This window comes from Xenopus tropicalis, chromosome 9, assembly GCF_000004195.4.
Source record: "Xenopus tropicalis strain Nigerian chromosome 9, UCB_Xtro_10.0, whole genome shotgun sequence".
In the NCBI taxonomy this organism is placed as follows: Eukaryota; Metazoa; Chordata; class Amphibia; order Anura; family Pipidae; genus Xenopus; species Xenopus tropicalis.
This window is the reverse complement of record NC_030685.2, coordinates 13,872,498-13,896,177: the sequence shown is the minus strand read 5'-3', so window position 1 is coordinate 13,896,177 and position 23,680 is coordinate 13,872,498. Positions and strand designations below refer to the sequence as shown.

Sequence of the window (23,680 nt, the reverse complement as noted above, 5' to 3'; positions counted from 1 at the left end):
GTAAGGCAGGCCCAAGCTGTCACAACGTCATTTTTCGTATCCATGGTGGGTCTGACAATCCCCTAAATTCCCCATTCTGTCCTGTGAAATGTAGAATTTCAGATAAAATTAAAAATATTTTTTGCCCCCTGCTGTGTGTTTGGGGCTGTGTATGTGAGATACCCGGAGCGGCTTCATTGTGCAGGGCGGCCTGTGAGGCTCCTCCGGGTTAATGATTTGGGTTACTCTTGTTCCCCATTAACCATAGGCAGAGAATAAGAGAGGGCAAGTAGGAGGGAATGTGAGGCATAGAGGTGGCAGGAATGTGAGAGTGCAGAGAGACAGAGAGGGTATAACAGAAGGAACACAAGACTTGAGGGTAGAAAAGAAGTGGAAGCTGAAGAGAGACAGTGCCAACCAGCAGACAAATTAGAGAGCCATGGAGAGCACCATTATACCAGAGACAACTTCGCATATCTCCCCGAAGGGCAACGTGGCCATCAGCAACCCAGCAGATATCTCCGTCATTGTGGGATACTTTATCATTATCATCGGAGTGGGCCTGTGGGTAAGTAATGGAGCCATGTTTGTCTGCGTTGTGCCATGAATACCCAATGGGAATTGTGTGGGCAAATGGTTTACTCCAGCTGTGCCAACCTGCATGAAATGCTATCAGTGAGCACTATGAGATTCAGGTGGGTGCCAGTAAGTGCAGGTCCTCTTATTCCATATATACCCAGCAACAGCCGCACCCAATGTGTTATTCTGCTTGTGACCCCTAATGGCACAGTGGAGCAGGGTTAGGCAGAAATATGGGCAATAAAGAATGATACCAGCACTCTAAGCTTAATGTGAAATGGGGGGTCCGCATCGGGCTAACTGGGTTAGTGCCAAGGATAGCATGGTGTTGTGCCTTGGCTGTACTTTTGCATAAGATAATATCCATGGCTGACTCCTTTCTCCATATCTGAATAGCACAGTGACCCTTTAGATCCTGGGCACCACTGTACTCTAGGGGTATCCTCAAGTTGGGGCCTTGACCTTCCTGGAATAGAATTCTAGTGGCAGCAGGCAGGAGACTCTTTTGCCTCGGAATTCAATGGGATATCTCAGGAATGTCCAACTGGGGGCCGGCTGTGGCCCTCCAAAGGATTTCCGTGGCTACCAGCCTGCTTAGTGGCCCCATAGAATTCACTGTATGACATTTTAATCAAATGAGACCCTCCAGAAATGATTGACCCATTCCATGTAATAAGGGGACCACATTGGGTCAGCTGATCTGCGGCCAATTGTGCTGTAACGTAGGTCACAGTGTGTATATTCGGGCAGGCTGTGCTGATATATTTAACACCTGTGCCAGTCGGTGATCCCTGGGCCTCCTGGTGACGCTCCAATGGCTTGGGAAATGCTCTCGTTGCTCAATCACTAATCAGAGTCTCTTACATGGAGATGGAATGTGCTCATTTGGTGTAAAAACTGCTGATTAGCGAGACGCCTGGATGCCCGCCACTGCCTTCTCTCTTATTGTCACAGGCCCCCAGCGGCCATTGTACCAGTACTTTCTGTGGTCAGCAATCTCAAGCCCACTGCGTGACTAGCTCTAACCAGTACTCATAGCCAGCCCATAGCTTTGTGTGCAGTGTAGGCAGTAATACCTACTGGAGTATCCAGGGAGTAGGGGCGGCCATGCCTAGCGCTCAGTCCAACATTGTTCTCTAAGATGTAGGTGGTCAAAGCAGCAGTAACATTACAATAGACCCCCTGGTTGCCAGACTGGCTACTGAATAGTATTGGTGGGTACAGGGGAGTATCTTCAAGCTGCAGTCTTCAGTCTTATTGGGTCTCCCAAGAACCTAATAGAGCCCTGGACAAGTCTACTGCTCGCACACCGAGCCGCCATCAGAAATCATGGGGCCCCTCACAACAAAATTTTCTGGGGCCCCCTCTCATCAGTACAAAGGACACACAGACATAAAAAGTATCAGGGCCCTCCTAACACAGTGCCCCCATACACAGTGCCCCCCTAATGCTATGCTGGCCAGGGCCCCCCATACACAGTGCCCCCTAATCCTATGCTGGCCAGGGCCCCCCATACATAGTGCCCCCTAATCCTATGCTGGCCAGGGCCCCCCATACACAGTGCCCCCTAATCCTATGCTGGCCAGGGCCCCCCATACATAGTGCCCCCTAATCCTATGCTGGCCAGGGCCCCCCATACATAGTGCCCCCTAATCCTATGCTGGCCAGGGCCCCCCATACACAGTGCCCCCTAATCCTATGCAGGCCAGGGCCCCCCATATACAGTGCCCCCTAATCCTATGCTGGCCAGGGCCCCCCATACACAGTGCACCCCAAAGACAGTGCCCCCAATTGCCCCCATACACAGTGCCCCCCTAACGCTATGCTGGCCAGGGCCCCCATTCACAGTGCCCCCATTTGCCCCCATACACAGTGCCCCCCAAAGGCAGTGCCCCCAGTTGCTCCTATTCACAGTGCCGCCCCCATACACAGTGCCCCCCTAACGCTATGCTGGCCAGGGCCCCCCATTCACAGTGCCCCCCAATTGCCCCCATACACAGTGCCCCCAAAGGCAGTGCCCCCAATTGCTCCTATACACAGTGCCCCCAAAAGATGGTCTTCTTTGGCTTCTTCTTCAGCAGCAGCTCTGGCGACTTTGGGCTCCTCCACAAGATACTTCCAAAGACACCTTTACACTTTCCACGGGAAAGAAGACGGGCCCTTTTATAAAGTTGCGCCCCGTGCGTACTGAAGTCACACCTACGCACGAGGCACGACCAATTGCATTGACTTACTGATGACAGGGCCCGTAATAGATTAAAGGGGGCCCAAATTAATATAGCGTAAGTAAAGTTTATTTTGCTCAACTAACATGATAGAAAAGGATTTGGAATTGTTTCTTAGAGTGACAGGTCCCCTTTAAAGGCCACTTTCACTCTTGGGACCTGGCTGGGTCAGGAACAACATGGCCACTATTAGTTGGCCTTTATGTGTCTGTAGCTAGAGTTGTCGCCCAATGACCATCTGTCCAACATTATCTGCTTTGCCCTTTCAGTCTATGCGCCGAGCCAACAGGGGGACGGTTGGTGGGTATTTTCTGGCTGGAAGAAGCATGTCTTGGGGTCCGGTGAGTACCCATTCTCCTAATGTAACCCTTACTGATATCTCATTGGCTGAGTTCTCTTCCAATCAGGAGGCTGCACATTAATCTCACATTCTCCCTCTCTCTCTCTCCCAAGGTCGGCGCCTCACTATTTGCCAGTAACATTGGGAGTGGGCATTTTGTAGGACTGGCGGGTACTGGGGCAGCAAGTGGCATTGCGGTGGCTGGATTTGAGTGGAATGTAAGTAGATGCTCCATGTTGCTTATTATTGCCCCTTAATGTAGCAAACAAACTATTAGGGTTGGGGAGACTGCCTCGTACAGATACAAATAAACAAAAGGAATTCTGGGAATGAAGCTTGTTTGGAATTCATTCCCAGAATTCCTTTTGTTTAATGCAGAGCTCTGGCTATGTATTGTGGGCAAGGGCCAGTGTTTAGTTTCCATGCAGGGGTATTGAGATGGTTTGCTCCCTAGTTGCCCCTCTTCTTTTATTAGTGGAACCTACAGATTAAATATATAGAGTAGACCTCATCTGAAAAGCCTTGTGCCCAAAGATGAAGCTCTTGGCTTTCCTAAAATGGAGCCTAAAGAGTTATGACTTATTGGTACAGGTATGGGATCCCTTATCCGGAAACCCATTATCCAGAAAGCTCCGAATTACAGAAAGCCTGTCTCCCATAGACTCCATGTTAATCAAATAATTTTAAAACTGATTCCCTTTTTCTCTGTAATAATAAAACAGTACCTGTACTTGATCCCAACTAAGATATAATTACCCCTTATTGGGGGCAGAACAGCCCTATTGGGTTTATTTCATGGTTAAATGATTCCCTTTTCTCTGTAATAATAAAACAGTACCCTGTACTCGATCCCAACTAAGATATAATTACCCCTTATTGGGGGCAGAACAGCCCTATTGGGTTTATTTCATGGTTAAATGATTCCCTTTTCTCTGTAATAATAAAACAGTACCTGTACTTGATCCCAACTAAGATATAATTACCCCTTATTGGGGGCAGAACAGCCCTATTGGGTTTATTTCATGGTTAAATGATTCCCTTTTCTCTGTAATAATAAAACAGTACCTGTACTTGATCCCAACTAAGATATAATTACCCCTTATTGGGGCAGAACAGCCCTATTGGGTTTATTTCATGGTTAAATGATTCCCTTTTCTCTGTAATAATAAAACAGTACCTGTACTTGATCCCAACTAAGATATAATTACCCCTTATTGGGTGCAAAACAATCCTATTGGGTTTAATTAATGCTTTATTGATTTTTTAGTAGACTTAAGGTATGGAGATCCAAATTACGGAAAGACCCCTTATCCGGAATACCCTTTGTCCCGAGCATTCTGGATAACGAGTCCTATACCTGTAATATGGTGGTGGCATCCCCTGGGGTTCATCCAGATGCCTAAGCTAGAGAGTGCCAATGGGGTGCCCCATGGCTAAAGCACCCCTACTACTCAGTAACTATGGTTCCTTCCTGCCCCCCCCAGGCTCTGTTCGTGGTTCTGTTTCTGGGTTGGATATTTGTCCCAGTCTACCTGACAGCAGAGGTAAGTGAAGGAGATGCCTATCAGCGCCGGATTGGAACATGGCTCCCAGTTAGTGACTATCTCTCCTTATGTGCCCAGGTGGTTACCATGCCCGAGTACTTGAAGAAGCGCTTTGGGGGGCAGAGGATCCAGATGTACCTGTCGGCGCTCTCCCTGGTTATGTACATATTCACCAAGATCTCTGTGAGTATCAAGGGGTTCCAAATGCTTGTGGTTGCTATGGGTTACAGGGCTGGAGCCATGCTGCAGGGAATTACGGGGTCTCTTTTGTCCCCCCCACAGGTTGATATGTTCTCTGGAGCAGTTTTCATCCAAGTTGCCCTGGGCTGGAATATTTATTTGTCTGTGATTGCCTTGTTGGTTATAACTACGATATATACAGTGACGGGTATGTACCCCCATGTGCCCTGGGTGGCACTTACAGTCAGGGTCGGACTTGGGGTGTGCAAGACCCAAGGGCCCCCCAATAATGCAATAATATAGACACAGTATCTTCCTATTTCCTGCGCTTTATACCTGCCCCTCTGCATGTTTGGCTTTGCTTTTAACATTTACCCCCCTCTGTCTCCTTTATTCACAGGGGGCCTGGCTGCGCTCATGTACACAGATACAGTACAGACATTTGTGATCATTGGCGGGGCCTGTGTGCTGAGTGTATATGGTAAGCAGGGATAATGTACCCCCTACTGTAAATGATAAGGATATTAGCAGTCACTGAGGGGTTCTGTGCCCATATAAAGGCACAAGGCTGCAGGCTGAGTTATACAGGGAACTCTGAGTATCACTCATGTATTATAAGGGATAATGTACCCCCTACTGTAAATGATAAGGATATTAGCAGTCACTGAGGGGTTCTGTGCCCATATAAAGGCACAAGGCTGCAGGCTGAGTTATACAGGGAACTCTGAGTATCACTCATGTATTATAAGGGATAATGTACCCCCTACTGTAAATGATAAGGATATTAGCAGTCACTGAGGGGTTCTGTGCCCATATAAAGGCACAAGGCTGCAGGCTGAGTTATACAGGGAACTCTGAGTATCACTCATGTATTATAAGGGATAATGTACCCCCTACTGTAAATGATAAGGATATTAGCAGTCACTGAGGGGTTCTGTGCCCATATAAAGGCACAAGGCTGCAGGCTGAGTTATACAGGGAACTCTGAGTATCACTCATGTATTATAAGGGATAATGTACCCCCTACTGTAAATGATAAGGATATTAGCAGTCACTGAGGGGTTCTGTGCCCATATAAAGGCACAAGGCTGCAGGCTGAGTTATACAGGGAACTCTGAGTATCACTCATGTATTATAAGGGATAATGTACCCCCTACTGTAAATGATAAGGATATTAGCAGTCACTGAGGGGTTCTGTGCCCATATAAAGGCACAAGGCTGCAGGCTGAGTTATACAGGGAACTCTGAGTATCACTCATGTATTATAAGGGATAATGTACCCCTACTGTAAATGATAAGGATATTAGCAGTCACTGAGGGGTTCTGTGCCCATATAAAGGCACATGGTGCACTATGCACTAGAAGAGCTGAAATTCTCATTAAATACTGGGAATTAAAGTTACCAGGATTCTCGCTAGGGTTAATGTTGGGGGACATAGCTGTGCAGCTCCCTGTATCTATGACAGGAGTTTCCCTGTGACAGCCCTTACCCCGATTCCCATTCATTTCTCTTTCTGTTTCTTTGCTGTAGCATTCAATGAAGTTGGGGGTTATGATGCCCTCATGGAGAAGTATATGACGGCTGTGCCAACCGTGCTGGGCAATGTGTCCGAATCATGTGCAGTGCCTCGTGCTGATTCGCTGCATCTGTTACGGGATCCCATATCTGGGGACCTCCCTTGGCCGGCCCTGATCCTAGGACTGACCATCGTCTCCACTTGGTACTGGTGCAGCGACCAGGTGACCTCTCCTCCTCACTCCTCCCCTCTTTCCTCTCCATGGTATCTCCACCTGTCCTTCATCTCTGGCCCCCCATATTCTCCTCTATGGTATCTCCACCATTCCTTCATCTCTAGCCCCCCATATTCTCCTCTATGGTATCTCCACCATTCCTTCATCTCTAGCCCCCCATATTCTCCTCTATGGTATCTCCACCATTCCTTCATCTCTGCCCCCCCATATTCTCCTCTGTGGTATCTCCACCATTCCTTCATCTCTGCCCCCCCATATTCTCCTCTATGGTATCTCCACCATTCCTTCATCTCTGGCCCCCCATATTCTCCTCTATGGTATCTCCACCATTCCTTCATCTCTGGCCCCCCATATTCTCCTCTATGGTATCTCCACCATTCCTTCATCTCTGGCCCCCCATATTCTCCTCTATGGTATCTCCACCATTCCTTCATCTCTGGACCCCCATATTCTCCTCTATGGTATCTCCACCATTCCTTCATCTCTGGCCCCCATATTCTCCTCTATGGTATCTCCACCATTCCTTCATCTCTGGCCCCCCATATTCTCCTCTATGGTATCTCCACCATTCCTTCATCTCTGGCCCCCCATATTCTCCTCTATGGTATCTCCACCATTCCTTCATCTCTGGCCCCCCATATTCTCCTCTATGGTATCTCCACCATTCCTTCATCTCTGCCCCCCCATATTCTCCTCTATGGTATCTCCACCATTCCTTCATCTCTGTCCCACCTTCTCATTCTCCTCTGTGGTCTTTCCACCATTCCTTTATCACTGTCCCCCTCATTCTCCTCTGTGGTATCTCTGCCATTCCTTCATCTCTTCCCCCCCCCCCCCATTCTCCTTTGTGGTATCTCCACCAGTCCTTCATCTCTTTCCCCCCACCCCCATTCTCCTCTGTGGTATCTCCATCATTTCTTTTTCTCTGCCCCTCTCATTCTCCTCTGCAGTATCACCTTCATCTCTTCCCCCCCCCCCCCAGTCTCCTCTGTGGTATCTCCCCAATTGCTTCACTCATACCCTACCTCATGATTGCCCACCCTTCCCTGTATAGCCCTGTGATACTATAGGTCTAGGGCAACTCCATCTCTATAAAAATGTGTTCAAAAGAATATTCCTGAGACATAACTGCGGTTGGTCGATATTACAGGTCATTGTGCAACGGTGCCTTGCTGCCCGCTCCATCACCCACGTTAAGCTGGGCTGTGTGCTGTGCGGCTACATGAAGATCCTGCCCATGTTCCTCATGGTTATGCCCGGGATGATTAGCAGGGTCCTCTTCACAGGTACAATGATGGGTTCTTTTGCTGCTTTACTCTGATTTTGCTGATTACTATGATTGGGCCCAGAGCCAAGCTTTGGAACATTGTGCCGAGGCCATCAGAGCACAGGAAGCAAGGGGTACAGGGCACGTGGGCCCTAGAGGGCAGTATTTAAGGTCATGAATGCAGCCGTAGACATTGTATAAAGACGCGTGGCCCTGATATTGATAGATAATTGGGTTTGGACACCAAAAGAGCACATTCCCCAGCAAGAGGGTGTGAGAGGGGCCTGAGTCCTTTGGCTGCCCAAGTAGCCATGTTCCACACTATACTGTGCCCAACGCTACTGTTCAGCTCTTTGTGTTGCAGAGGACGTGGCCTGTGTGGAGCCGTCACGTTGTCTCGCCGCTTGTGGCACAAAGATCGGATGTTCCAACATCGCCTACCCAAAGCTGGTCATAGAACTCATGCCAAATGGTGAGTCTTCTACTGTAACTGTAAATGGCTCTGTGTACCTATAGGATCCCCCTCCATATTGGATTCCATAAGCAGCATCAGCTGTATCTAGGGACCGTCTCATTCTTCTCTCTCCTAGGTCTCCGTGGACTCATGCTGGCCGTGATGTTGGCCGCTCTCATGAGCAGCCTGGCATCCATATTTAATAGCAGTGGGACTCTCTTCACTATGGACGTCTGGAGGAGGATGAGGCCCCGGGCTGAGGAGAAGGAGCTGCTGTTGGTGGGAAGGTGAGTGATGGATCAATATACTCCCCCCACACTGCATGGTTTATTCGGTACAGCAAGATCATCTTGGTCAGTTTTACCTTAGAATTCCATTTTACAGGGGAACTTTCAATGAACTGTTACCCCTATATGTAATAAAAGGCACTAAGTTTGCCCAGGAGCAGTAACCCATGGCAACCAATAAGATGTTTGCTTTTAAACAGGTGACCAGTATATTCTACCTACTGACTGGTTGCTATGGGTTACTCCTCCTAGGCAAACTTAGTGCTTTTTATTACATAACCCCCTTAGTATGTTACTGATGGCTCTTACTTTGGTCTTCATTTTTGTTTTAATAGTTATGGAATTATTGGCCTTCCTATGTTTTTATAGTCTGCAGTTGAAAGTATTGTCTATCCATTGGGGGGTCAGTGACCCCCACCAAAACATATTGACTTCCAAATTGCTGCATGGTTGCTGGTTCTTATATACAAAGAAAATCAATATTGTCCTACTATACCCTATTATAAAGCATGGATCATTGTTATTTTTTATTTCTACCTTTACTACCTCCTGCCTCTGTAATCAGGATAGGTTGTTTAAAAAAAAGGGATAAATGAGCTCTGTATAAACAACCCCCCCCCCTTCCTTCAGCTGCAGTCTGTGCCAGGCTTTCAGATAAGGAGAAGTTCACGATATAGAGGCTTGGTGGTTTGATTCACTACTCCTCCCACTGTTGCTTGCAAGAACCAGGAAGCTGGAAAGCAGAATTATCCTGAAGCTGGATTTGTATTGTTTGTACTGTTTTATTACTCATCTTCCTATTTATTTTCCAGTCTATTTTTCAAACAGGAGCCTGGTTGGCAGGGTGAGTGGGACCCTGGCAACCGAACATTTTTGTTGGTGACACCTGGTTACTATTATAAGCATAACATTCCAGGGATGGGGAGGAGCCATGACTTGCTGATTGTTCTTCCCTGTGTTTCCATTGATGGGTCTCTCACTTTCCGACAGGGTGTGGACAGTCTGCCTCGTGGCACTGAGTATAGCGTGGATCCCTGTGGTTCAGGCTGCACAAGGGGGGCAGCTCTTTGATTATATTCAGTCGGTGGCAAGTTTCCTGGCTCCGCCCATTGCGGCTGTCTATTTCCTTGCGCTGTTTGTGAAGAGAGTCAATGAGCCGGTAAGATACACAGTACTGTGGGCTGACACACACACACGTAACCAAAACTATACACTACCCACAATGCATCTCTGCCTCTATACCCTGAGGCCCTTGCCCCTACATAACAGCCCTAACTCCCAAACTAGAGTCCTGCAGTGGGTTGGGTGCCTAAGGGGCAATTGTAGGTTGTGGGTAAGAACTGTGACATCACTTTCATAGTTATGATGTCACTTCCAGTCTATGATGACATCCCTATCGCAGGTTGCAGACAGACCACTTGCAAGTTGGAGTGGGTTGGAGAAGGAACAGATACGGGTTCTGGGTACAAGCCAGACGTGGCCCGCGGGCTGTAGTTTGCCCACCCCTGTTGTAGAGAGTGGTATTTTAAAGGAGAAGGAAAGGTAAAAACTAAGTAAGCTTTATCAGAAAGGTCTGTGTAAATACAGCCATAAGCACTGAAACACTGCACTGACTTCTCTGTGAAAAGATTTGTTGTGTCTGTAATTCCTCTTCCAGAGACACACAGCTTTCTGCTCTCTCCTGCTCCCCCCCCCTTAGGAATGTGGATCTGAGCCAATCAGCAGGAAGCTGACTCATAGTCTAACTAACTGAGCATGTACACTTGGTCTCGGTGTCTGTGCAGGAGTGAGGCATTATGGGAACTTTAATTACACAGCTCAGCATTTTTTCTTCCTGTTTGGCTTCTGATCATCTGAACGGGAGAAATATGGGGAGACTTAAGGGCCCTATTGAGAGAACTGAAGGTATGCCTGCAGCTTGGGATTAACTCTTTATTAGCCTTTCCTTCTCCTTTAAATGAGAAACTAGAATATGAATAGGAGAGGGCCTAAATAGAAAGATAAGTAATAAAAATTAACAATAACAGTAAACTTGTAGCTGCTGGGGTCAGCGACCCCCTTTTAAAAGCTAGGAGTAAGAAAAGTAAATAACTCAAAAATTATAACATAAAAAAAGACGACCAATTGAGAAGTTGCTTAGAATTGCTCTCTATAACATATTAAAACCACCCCTTCCTGCTCTGTATCTCTAACATTACCCATACCGATCATTACCCATAATGCCCCACTGCCTTCTCCCCTACACATATCTGTTAGCCACACACTCTCCACCCTTAAGGTCCCCATACACAGGCCGATTCTAGCTAATGGGCCCGTGTATGGGCACTAGCGACGGGCCTGCCTGACCGATACCTGGCCTGAAATCGGGCAGATCTCGATCGGGCAGGTTAAAAAAATCTAGTCGGATCGGGGACCGCATCAGCTCGTTGATGCGGTCCCCGGACCGACTTTGCCTATGCCACTCGTGATAATTAGTCGAATTAGCCTGGATTCTCTCGAAGCGCCCAATGTTCCCTCTCGTTATTCTTCCCCCTGCAGGGTGCATTCTGGGGACTGGTCGGCGGCCTGTTCCTGGGCTTGTGCCGTATGGTGCCCGAGTTTATATTCGGATCTGGAAGCTGCTCGGCCCCAAGCTCCTGCCCAACCATAATCTGTGGGGTTCACTATCTGTACTTTGCCATCATTCTCTTCCTGTGTTCTGGAGCCATCGTCCTGATCGTATCCCTGTGCACCCCTCCAATCCCAGAGAAGAAGGTACTGCCCCCTGGGGCTGGGTGAGAATACGGCAGGGGGTGGACAATACGGCAGGGGGTGGACAATACGGCAAGGGGATGGACAATACGGCAGGGGATGGACAATACGGCAGGGGATGGACATGGGTGGAGTAACGGTGAAGAAAGTGGGAATGTTTGAGTTTTCTTTCTCCCTCACATCCAATTGCTTCTCTCCCCAGCTCCATCGCTTGGTCTATAGTCTCCGGCACAGCCAGGAGCCGCGGGAAGAAATGGAGGAGACAGGTAATGTGCCTTCAGCAGGAGAAGCCCTCAAACATGGCTCAAACTATCCGGGCCATACTTATCTTTCTGTTTGAGTCCTCACCTATTTATATTCCCATCTTTCATTCAACACTCCCTGGTTGCTAAGGTAATTTGAACCCAAGCAACCAGATAACTGCTGAAATTCCAAACAGTAGAGTTGCTGAACAAGAAGTGAAAAAACAACACAAATAATGAAGACCAATTGCTAATTTTCTTGGAATATTACCTTCTAACTTGGAGAGCAGCACAAACATCATAAAAGTTCATGGAGGAGCCAAATAAGGGCTGTGATTGGCTATTAGGCAGCCTCTATGCACCCTATCAGCTTACAGGAGCTTTATTTGGTAGGAAATCTTGTTTTTATTCAACCAAACTTGCCCCCAAGTCAGGAATTCCATACACTTCCGCTAACTGGCGACTGACTCTGCATTGATCTCTGCTGGCCAGGAAGTCTAAACAACCAGCTTTACTTTACCCACACATATCAATGTAGTCATAAAAAACCCTGTTTAGCTCTAGGCTGGGTCCAAGCTTTGCCCCACAGCAATGGAATCCAGTTCAGGAACATAATCTACAAGAACATCTAGAAATATGGTTCCCCCAACCACTATTTGATCCCCAACAGTCTCAGGCAAAACACACAAAAAATAGTCAAAAATATAAATACACTTTATTCACCATGTACTCATTTCTCTGTCCACTAGGGGTCAGCGATCCTCAGACCCAGGAGAAGCAGTTGTCCGACCTTCCAGATATCCGAGAGGACCCCAAGTATGCCCGCCTGGTGAATATCAACGCCTTGATTATGATGTCCTGCGCCATCTTCTTGTGGGCATATTTTGCATGACACAGTGCAGGGGAGGGTTTGTAATATATTAATTGCATTTAATAAATTGCGTGTTATTTAAGGAACCTCATTGTGTGTTTTATACATAAGTGTTGCCATGACGACTTCCTTTACTTTATGACAGGGCTCACTCTGTAAGCGGACCATTCCCTCTGAGCCCAGCGCCGTTCTGTAGTCAGGCAAGTACCTATTGCCACTCGCTTGGGGCCCACCAGGGGGCGCTGCAGTGATGAATCTTTCTTGGTTGGGGATATCAGTCTGTTGGTGGGGGCTGGAGGCTTTCTAAATCTGGGGGAGGGATGCGCAATTTGCGTAGAGTTTTGCGGAAAGTGTACGGGAGTGGGCACTGCAGTACAATGGGAGTGCTTCCATCAGAAGATGGCAGGGTGAGCTGTACCGCATGAAGGTGAAGCGAGAGGGTCCGCGCTTGTGGCACCGTTAAGCCAAGAGCCCTGAGTACAGAGTCCGGGGGCTTCTGTGAGGAGACAGAACCACACACAGCAGTGAGATGACTTACAGCAGCCAATGATTGGATCACATAGGGAACCCCTAGCTACGTCACAGTCCCAATCTATTTCAGCATCTGGCAGTCCCCCTAATACTCTATTACTCTATTACCTGTGGGGCGAGGCGGCCCCAGTGAGAGTACTTGTGATCTCCGAGGATCGGGCAGTTCAGGCCAAGAGCAAGATGAACCCGTAGCTGGTGTTTCACTCCTGTAGGGGGGACATTAGATTGACAGTCACATACAGGGAGAGGAACCCCAAGTAACATAGTAAGTTAGGTTAAAGAAAGACTTATGTCCATCATGCTAAAAAATAAAGCCTATATATAACCTGCCTAACTACTAGTTGATCCAGAGGAAGGCAAAAACCCCATCTGAAGCCTCTCTAATTTGCCCCAGAGGGGAAAAAATTCCTTCCTGACTCCAAGATGGCAATCGGACCAGTCCCTGGGGCAACTTGTACTAAGAGCTATCTCCCATAACCCTGTATTCCCTCACTTGTACTGAGAGCTATCTCCCCTACCCCTGTATTCCCTCACTTGTACTGAGAGCTATCTCCCCTACCCCTGTATTCCCTCACTTGTACTGAGAGCTATCTCCCCTACCCCTGTATTCCCTCACTTGTACTGAGAGCTATCTCCCCTACCCCTGTATTCCCTCACTTGTACTGAGAGCTATCTCCCCTACCCCTGTATTCCCTCACTTGTACTGAGAGCTATCTCCCCTACCCCTGTATTCCCTCACTTGTACTGAGAGCTATCCCCCCTACCCCTGTATTCCCTCACTTGTACTGAGAGCTATCTCCCCTACCCCTGTATTCCCTCACTTGTACTGAGAGCTATCTCCCCTACCCCTGTATTCCCTCACTTGTACTGAGAGCTATCTCCCCTACCCCTGTATTCCTTCACTTGTACTGAGAGCTATCTCCCCTACCCCTGTATTCCCTCACTTGTACTGAGAGCTATCTCCCCTACCCCTGTATTCCCTCACTTGTACTGAGAGCTATCTCCCCTACCCCTGTATTCCCTCACTTGTACTGAGAGCTATCTCCCATACCCCTGTATTCCCTCACTTGTACTGAGAGCTATCTCCCCTACCCCTGTATTCCCTCACTTGTACTGAGAGCTATCCCCCCTACCCCTGTATTCCCTCACTTGTACTGAGAGCTATCCCCCCTACCCCTGTATTCCCTCACTTGTACTGAGAGCTATCTCCCATACCCCTGTATTCCCTCACTTGTACTGAGAGCTATCTCCCATACCCCTGTATTCCCTCACTTGTACTGAGAGCTATCTCCCCTACCCCTGTATTCCTTCACTTGTACTGAGAGCTATCTCCCCTACCCCTGTATTCCCTCACTTGTACTGAGAGCTATCTCCCCTACCCCTGTATTCCCTCACTTGTACTGAGAGCTATCTCCCCTACCCCTGTATTCCCTCACTTGTACTGAGAGCTATCTCCCATACCCCTGTATTCCCTCACTTGTACTGAGAGCTATCTCCCCTACCCCTGTATTCCCTCACTTGTACTGAGAGCTATCCCCCCTACCCCTGTATTCCCTCACTTGTACTGAGAGCTATCTCCCCTACCCCTGTATTCCCTCACTTGTACTGAGAGCTCTCACTGTAACAAATCCTTTCCCAATATTTAAACGGAACCTCCCTTCTGCTAAACGGGTAGAAATGACAAAAAAGCCAGAAGGAAGTAGTGGAGCTGGCATCTCCGAGACTGACCTGTGATTGGGTGTAGCTCCACCAAGGAGGCTCCTGAGGCCGCCCCCAAGGTGCGGTACCGTGTCACCGCCTCGTGCGCAGATCGGGGTACGCGGACTCTTTCCACTGCCCCTTCCTCAGAGACGCGGAACCGAGGGGAGAGAGCCATCTACAGAGAGTAGAACATTGCAGTGACGCAGACAGAGCAAGAATCCTCGCCGTATGGAGGGTGCGAGTAACATATAGTATCACCTTGTAGTGTTTCTGGGGGCCAGAAGTCTCTTTCTCCATGATTGGAATGTCCAAAATGCCCTCCCGTGGAGAGGGGGTGCCAAGACACAGAGCCCTGTGGAACGACAGCGATATTAGGGCCGATCCACTGCCCTCTGTACCCGCTACCCTTCTATCATAATCCCTGTGTGCCCATCTATAAACCATAAATATACCATCCAGGTGTGGCCCCTGTGTCCCTAATACTCTTTCCCATAATCCCTGTGTGCCCATCTATAAACCATAAATATACCATCCAGGTGTGGCCCCTGTGTCCCTAATACTCTTTCCCATAATCCCTGTGTGCCCATCTATAAACCATAAATATACCATCCAGGTGTGGCCCCTGTGTACCTAATACTCTTTCCCATAATCCCTGTGTTCTCCCCTGGAAATCATATACAATACCATCCAAGTGTGGCCCCTATATCCTGAGCCCTACCCCATCACTACATCCAGCATGCCCTGCTCCTTCAACTCTCATTTATGAATGATCTAAGAATAAACCCCCACTCACCCATATACACTCACCAGTACACCCTGTGCGCTTCCTGCTCGCCCGTATCCCCCATATGCACTCACCAGTACACCCTGTGCGCTTCCTGCTCGCCCGTATCCCCCATATGCACTCACCAGTACACCCTGTGCGCTTCCTGCTCGCCCGTATCCCCCATATGCACTCACCAGTACACCCTGTGCGCTTCCTGCTCGCCCGTATCCCCCATATGCACTCACCAGTACACCCTGTGCGCTTCCTGCTCGCCCGTATCCCCCATATACACTCACCAGTACACCCTGTGTGCTTCCTGCTCGCCCGTATCCCCCATATGCACTCACCAGTACACCCTGTGCGCTTCCCTGCTCGCCCGTATCCCCCATATGCACTCACCAGTACACCCTGTGCGCTTCCTGCTCGCCCGTATCCCCCATATACACTCACCAGTACACCCTGTGCGCTTCCTGCTCGCCCGTATCCCCCATATACACTCACCAGTACACCCTGTGCGCTTCCTGCTCGCCCGTATCCCCCATATGCACTCACCAGTACACCCTGTGCGCTTCCTGCTCGCCCGTATCCCCCATATGCACTCACCAGTACACCCTATGCGCTTCCTGCTCGCCCGTATCCCCCATATACACTCACCAGTACACCCTGTGCGCTTCCTGCTCGCCCGTATCCCCCATATGCACTCACCAGTACACCCTGTGCGCTTCCTGCTCGCCCGTATCCCCCATATACACTCACCAGTACACCCTGTGCGCTTCCTGCTCGCCCGTATCCCCCATATACACTCACCAGTACACCCTGTGGCGCTTCCTGCTCGCCCGTATCCCCCATATGCACTCACCAGTACACCCTGTGCGCTTCCTGCTCGCCCATATCCCCCATATGCACTCACCAGTACACCCTGTGCGCTTCCTGCTCGCCCCGTATCCCCCATATACACTCACCAGTACACCCTGTGCGCTTCCTGCTCGCCCGTATCCCCCATATACACTCACCAGTACACCCCTGTGCGCTTCCTGCTCACCCGTATCCCCCACATGCACTAACCAGTACACCCTGTGCGCTTCCTGCTCACCCGTATCCCCCACATGCACTAACCAGTACACCCTGTGCACTTCCTGCTCACCCGTATCCCCCACATGCACTAACCAGTACACCCTGTGCGCTTCCTGCTCACCCGTATCCCCCACATGCACTCACCAGTACACCCTGTGCGCTTCCTGCTCACCCGTATCCCCCACATGCACTCACCAGTACACCCTGTGCGCTTCCTGCTCACCCGTATCCCCCACATGCACTAACCAGTACACCCTGTGCGCTTCCTGCTCACCCGTATTCCCCATATGCACTCACCAGTACACCCTGTGCGCTTCCTGCTCACCCGTATCCCCCATATGCACTCACCAGTACACCCTGTGTGCTTCCTGCTCACCTGTATCCCCCATATACACTCACCAGTACACCCTGTGCGCTTCCTGCTCACCCGTATCCCCCACATGCACTAACCAGTACACCCTGTGCGCTTCCTGCTCACCCGTATCCCCCACATGCACTAACCAGTACACCCTGTGCGCTTCCTGCTCACCCGTATCCCCCACATGCACTAACCAGTACACCCTGTGCACTTCCTGCTCACCCGTATCCCCCACATGCACTAACCAGTACACCCTGTGCGCTTCCTGCTCACCCGTATCCCCCACATGCACTCACCAGTACACCCTGTGCGCTTCCTGCTCACCCGTATCCCCCACATGCACTCACCAGTACACCCTGTGCGCTTCCTGCTCACCCGTATCCCCCACATGCACTAACCAGTACACCCTGTGCGCTTCCTGCTCACCCGTATTCCCCATATGCACTCACCAGTACACCCTGTGCGCTTCCTGCTCACCCGTATCCCCCATATGCACTCACCAGTACACCCTGTGCGCTTCCTGCTCACCCGTATCCCCCATATGCACTCACCAGTACACCCTGTGCGCTTCCTGCTCACCCGTATCCCCTATATGCACTCACCAGTACACCCTGTGCGCTTCCTGCTCACCCGTATCCCCTATATGCACTCACCAGTACACCCTGTGCGCTTCCTGCTCACCCGTATCCCCTATATGCACTCACCAGTACACCCTGTGCGCTTCCTGCTCACCCGTATCCCCTATATGCACTCACCAGTACACCCTGTGCACTTCTCGCTCTCTCAGTGCCTGCTGCACTCGCTCTGCCGCCTCTGTGGTCCGTGCCAGGATCAGGGCTCCTGTAGTGTCTCTGTCTAATCGATGGCAAAGCTTTAAAGGCTCTGCCTTCCAGCCAAAGTGATGCTTAGCTAGCGCTGGGAGTAGCGAGGCCACACTGCGCTCCACTGTAGGGCCACCTACCGAGAGATGCCACAATGGGCCCCATTAAGCAAGACACAGCATAGGAAATCATAGATTGCAATAACATGAAAGGAATTTACTAAATGAGAGCCAATCAGCAAGCAGCAATTTACTAAATGAGAATTTACTAAATGAGAATTTACTAAATAAGAGCCAGTCAGCAAGCAGCCAATCAGAAAGCAACACCTTTTAAAGCAAACACCTGGTTGCTATGAGTTACCAGATTTGGAGCACATTTTATAAATTTATTGCACTGCTACATACAACAAAACTGGTGGAGTATCTCTGGGACTAAAGGGAAACTGGGCCTCACCGTGCACAGGCAGTCCATGGGGCTTATTCACAAGCACAAGCTCTGGGTCCTCACGAACCACCTGACTCTTTAACTCTCTGAGGTACACGATGGTGGGAGCGTTCTACACAGGGGTGCAAACGGAGGGAATAATGTCATTCAGCCAAACAAGGTCAATAAGTGGCACAACAGAAAATACCAAAGGCACAGCACCCCACTTGGTGAATTTTATCCCCACTGGCACAGCTCCCCACTTACAGAATGGTACCCCTGATATCCCCCCCCCCCACATACAGAATGGTACCCCTGATATCCCCCCCCCCCCCCCCACATACAGAATGGTACCCCTGATATCCCCCCCCCCCACATACAGAATGGTACCCCTGATATCCCCCCCCCCACATACAGAATGGTACCCCTGATATCCCCCCCCCCACATACAGAATGGTACCCCTGATATCCCCCCCCCCCACATACAGAATGGTACCCCTGATATCCCCCCCCCCCCACATACAGAATGGTACCCCTGATATCCCCCCCCCACATACAGAATGGTACCCCTGATATCCCCCCACATACAGAATGGTACCCCTGATATCCCCCCCACATACAGAATGGTACCCCCTGATATCCCCCCCACATACAGAATGGTACCCCTGATATCCCCCCCACATACAGAATGGTACCCCTGATATCCCCCCCCCCCCCACATACAGAATGGTACCCCTGATATCCCCCCCCCCCCCACATACAGAATGGTACCCCTGATATCCCCCCCCCCACATACAGAATGGTACCCCTGATATCCCCCCCCCCCACATACAGAATGGTACCCCTGATATCCCCCCCCCCCCACATACAGAATGGTACCCCTGATATCCCCCCCCCACATACAGAATGGTACCCCTGATATTCCCCCCACATACAGAATGGTACCCCTGATATTCCCCGGCCCCCACATACAGAATGGTACCCCTGATATCCCCCCCACATACAGAATGGTACCCCTGATATTCCCCCCCCACATACAGAATGGTACCCCTGATATCCCCCCCACATACAGAATGGTACCCCTGATATCCCCCCCCCCACATACAGAATGGTACCCCTGATATCCCCCCCCCCCCACATACAGAATGGTACCCCTGATATCCCCCCCCCCCCCACATACAGAATGGTACCCCTGATATCCCCCCCCCCACATACAGAATGGTACCCCTGATATCCCCCCCCCCCCACATACAGAATGGTACCCCTGATATCCCCCCCACATACAGAATGGTACCCCTGATATTCCCCCCCACATACAGAATGGTACCCCTGATATCCCCCCCACATACAGAATGGTACCTCTGATATCCCCCCACATACAGAATGGTACCCCTGATATTTCCCCCCCACATACAGAATGGTACCCCTGATATCCCCCCACATACAGAATGGTACCCCTGATATCCACCCCCCCCACATACAGAATGGTACCCCTAAAATTCCCCCCAACATACAGAATAGTACCCCTGATATTACCCCCCACTGGCACAGCTCCCCACATACAGAATGGTACCCCTAAAATTCCCCCCCACATACAGAATAGTACCCCTGATATTACCCCCCACATACAGAATGGTACCCCTGACAGTGCTGCTATTGGTACAGCCCCCCTTACTTACAGAATGGTACCCCTGACAGTCCTGCTATTGGTACAGCACCCCTTACTTACAGAATGGTACCCCTGACAGTGCTGCTATTGGTACAACCCCCCTTACTTACAGAATGGTACCCCTGACAGTCCTGCTATTGGTACAGCACCCCTTACTTACAGAATGGTACCCCTGACAGTGCTGCTATTGGTACAACCCCCCTTACTTACAGAATGGTACCCCTGACAGTCCTGCTATTGGTACAGCCCCCCTTACTTACAGAATGGTACCCCTGACAGTGCTGCTATTGGTACAGCCCCCCTTACTTACAGAATGGTACCCCTGACAGTCCTGCTATTGGTACAACCCCCCTTACTTACAGAATGGTACCCCTGACAGTCCTGCTATTGGTACAACCCCCCTTACTTACAGAATGGTACCCCTGACAGTGCTGCTATTGGTACAGCCCCCCTTACTTACAGAATGGTACCCCTGACAGTCCTGCTATTGGTACAGCCCCCCTTACTTACAGAATGGTACCCCTGACAGTGCTGCTATTGGTACAACCCCCCTTACTTACAGAATGGTACCCCTGACAGTGCTGCTATTGGTACAACCCCCCTTACTTACAGAATGGTACCCCTGACAGTGCTGCTATTGGTACAGCCCCCCTTACTTACAGAATGGTACCCCTGACAGTGCTGCTATTGGTACAACCCCCCTTACTTACAGAATGGTACCCCTGACAGTCCTGCTATTGGTACAACCCCCCTTACTTACAGAATGGTACCCCTGACAGTGCTGCTATTGGTACAGCCCCCCTTACTTACAGAATGGTACCCCTGACAGTCCTGCTATTGGTACAGCCCCCCTTACTTACAGAATGGTACCCCTGACAGTGCTGCTATTGGTACAACCCCCTTACTTACAGAATGGTACCCCTGACAGTCCTGCTATTGGTACAGCCCCCCTTACTTACAGAATGGTACCCCTGACAGTGCTGCTATTGGTACAACCCCCCTTACTTACAGAATGGTACCCCTGACAGTCCTGCTATTGGTACAGCCCCCTTACTTACAGAATGGTACCCCTGACAGTGCTGCTATTGGTACAGCCCCCCTTACTTACAGAATGGTACCCCTGACAGTGCTGCTATTGGTACAACCCCCCTTACTTACAGAATGGTACCCCTGACAGTGCTGCTATTGGTACAACCCCCCTTACTTACAGAATGGTACCCCTGACAGTCCTGCTATTGGTACAACCCCCCTTACTTACAGAATGGTACCCCTGACAGTCCTGCTATTGGTACAGCCCCCCTTACTTACAGAATGGTACCCCTGACAGTCCTGCTATTGGTACAGCCCCCCTTACTTACAGAATGGTACCCCTGACAGTCCTGCTATTGGTACAGCCCCCCTTACTTACAGAATGGTACCCCTGACAGTCCTGCTATTGGTACAGCCCCCCTTACTTACAGAATGGTACCCCTGACAGTGCTGCTATTAGTACAGCCCCCCTTACTTACAGAATGGTACCCCTGACAGTCCTGCTATTGGTACAGCCCCCCTTACTTACAGAATGGTACCCCTGACAGTCCTGCTATTGGTACAGCCCCCCTTACTTACAGAATGGTACCCCTGACAGTGCTGCTATTGGTACAGCCCCCCTTACTTACAGAATGGTACCCCTGACAGTGCTGCTATTGGTACAGCCCCCCTTACTTACAAAATGGTACCCCTGACAGTGCTGCTATTGGTACAGCACCCCCCTTACTTACAGAATGGTACCCCTGACAGTGCTGCTATTGGTACAGCACCCCCCTTACTTACAGAATGGTACCCCTGACAGTGCTGCTATTGGTACAGCCCCCTTACTTACAGAATGGTACCCCTGACAGTGCTGCTATTGGTACAGCCCCCCTTACTTACAGAATGGTACCCCTGACAGTGCTGCTATTGGTACAGCCCCCCTTACTTACAGAATGGTACCCCTGACAGTCCTGCTATTGGTACAGCCCCCCTTACTTACAGAATGGTACCCCTGACAGTCCTGCTATTGGTACAACCCCCCTTACTTACAGAATGGTACCCCTGACAGTCCTGCTATTGGTACAGCCCCCCTTACTTACAGAATGGTACCCCTGACAGTCCTGCTATTGGTACAGCCCCCCTTACTTACAGAATGGTACCCCTGACAGTGCTGCTATTGGTACAGCCCCCCTTACTTACAGAATGGTACCCCTGACAGTCCTGCTATTGGTACAACCCCCCTTACTTACAGAATGGTACCCCTGACAGTGCTGCTATTGGTACAGCCCCCCTTACTTACAGAATGGTACCCCTGACAGTGCTGCTATTGGTACAACCCCCCTTACTTACAGAATGGTACCCCTGACAGTGCTGCTATTGGTACAACCCCCCTTACTTACAGAATGGTACCCCTGACAGTGCTGCTATTGGTACAGCCCCCCTTACTTACAGAATGGTACCCCTGACAGTCCTGCTATTGGTACAGCCCCCCTTACTTACAGAATGGTACCCCTGACAGTCCTGCTATTGGTACAACCCCCCTTACTTACAGAATGGTACCCCTGACAGTGCTGCTATTGGTACAGCCCCCCTTACTTACAGAATGGTACCCCTGACAGTGCTGCTATTGGTACAACCCCCCTTACTTACAGAATGGTACCCCTGACAGTGCTGCTATTGGTACAACCCCCCTTACTTACAGAATGGTACCCCTGACAGTGCTGCTATTGGTACAGCCCCCCTTACTTACAGAATGGTACCCCTGACAGTGCTGCTATTGGTACAGCCCCCCTTACTTACAGAATGGTACCCCTGACAGTCCTGCTATTGGTACAGCCCCCCTTACTTACAGAATGGTACCCCTGACAGTCCTGCTATTGGTACAGCCCCCCTTACTTACAGAATGGTACCCCTGACAGTCCTGCTATTGGTACAGCCCCCCTTACTTACAGAATGGTACCCCTGACAGTCCTGCTATTGGTACAACCCCCCTTACTTACAGAATGGTACCCCTGACAGTCCTGCTATTGGTACAACCCCCCTTACTTACAGAATGGTACCCCTGACAGTGCTGCTATTGGTACAGCCCCCCTTACTTACAGAATGGTACCCCTGACAGTGCTGCTATTGGTACAACCCCCCTTACTTACAGAATGGTACCCCTGACAGTGCTGCTATTGGTACAACCCCCCTTACTTACAGAATGGTACCCCTGACAGTGCTGCTATTGGTACAGCCCCCCTTACTTACAGAATGGTACCCCTGACAGTGCTGCTATTGGTACAACCCCCCTTACTTACAGAATGGTACCCCTGACAGTGCTGCTATTGGTACAACCCCCCTTACTTACAGAATGGTACCCCTGACAGTGCTGCTATTGGTACAACCCCCCTTACTTACAGAATGGTACCCCTGACAGTGCTGCTATTGGTACAGCTCCCCTTACTTACAGAATGGTACTCCCCCGCCCAGCTGCGCACACCCAGTACAAAGCTATGAGGCAGAGACACAGGAGCAGCAGTAATACCTTCCTACTCGTCTCCCTCGCCGCTCCCTCTAACACCTTCCTCTCAGCCCGGATCCGCTCCGCCAACATCCGAGCCCCACGTGTAGCTCCGCCGCCGGCAGCCGCCATGTTTCCCAAGGGCACGGAACTAAAAACAAACCTCTGCTGCAACTTTCAAATAGGATACGGCCATTTTTTCTGGGGGTCCGAAAGAAGCCAATCACAGTCGGAAACGTCATATGGTAGTGCAGAAAGCCGACGCCATCTTTAATAGTGGCAGCCCCCACATAATGCCAATTACATAGGGAAGTAGGGATCTCTGTGGCACCTGTATGTCTGTGTTCTGTTT

General features: G+C 50.1%; 2 protein-coding genes across 2 annotated transcripts; one reads left to right on the top strand and one right to left on the bottom strand.

Moving 5' to 3' along the window:
• The first annotated feature begins 276 nt into the window (after nucleotides 1-276).
• slc5a2 (solute carrier family 5 (sodium/glucose cotransporter), member 2) lies at nucleotides 277-12,557 on the top strand. The gene is made up of 15 exons (XM_002940595.3): nucleotides 277-547; nucleotides 3,053-3,124; nucleotides 3,237-3,341; nucleotides 4,608-4,667; nucleotides 4,746-4,850; nucleotides 4,950-5,055; nucleotides 5,248-5,328; nucleotides 6,379-6,587; nucleotides 7,750-7,885; nucleotides 8,231-8,338; nucleotides 8,457-8,607; nucleotides 9,598-9,766; nucleotides 11,146-11,361; nucleotides 11,561-11,624; nucleotides 12,350-12,557. Exons 1-15 carry the CDS (start codon nucleotides 419-421, stop codon nucleotides 12,490-12,492), a joined length of 1,854 nt encoding a protein of 617 aa, XP_002940641.3. The 5' UTR covers nucleotides 277-418; the 3' UTR covers nucleotides 12,493-12,557.
• Nucleotides 12,292-23,680, bottom strand: rpusd4 (RNA pseudouridylate synthase domain containing 4). The gene is given in 7 exon segments (NM_001045740.1): nucleotides 12,292-12,967; nucleotides 13,111-13,208; nucleotides 14,731-14,878; nucleotides 14,962-15,055; nucleotides 17,657-17,858; nucleotides 18,176-18,278; nucleotides 23,353-23,680. Coding segments are annotated over 7 exon segments (975 nt in total). The 5' UTR covers nucleotides 23,461-23,680; the 3' UTR covers nucleotides 12,292-12,745.

Bases quoted from the DNA above. Each gene is read 5' to 3' on its own strand.
- slc5a2 (XM_002940595.3), top strand. From the start codon at position 419: ATGGAGAGCACCATTATACCAGAGACAACTTCGCATATCTCCCCGAAG. The intron at 4,668-4,745 runs GTAAGTGAAGGA...TTATGTGCCCAG, and splicing joins CAGTCTACCTGACAGCAGAG to GTGGTTACCATGCCCGAGTA. The intron at 11,625-12,349 runs GTAATGTGCCTT...TCTGTCCACTAG, and splicing joins GGAAGAAATGGAGGAGACAG to GGGTCAGCGATCCTCAGACC.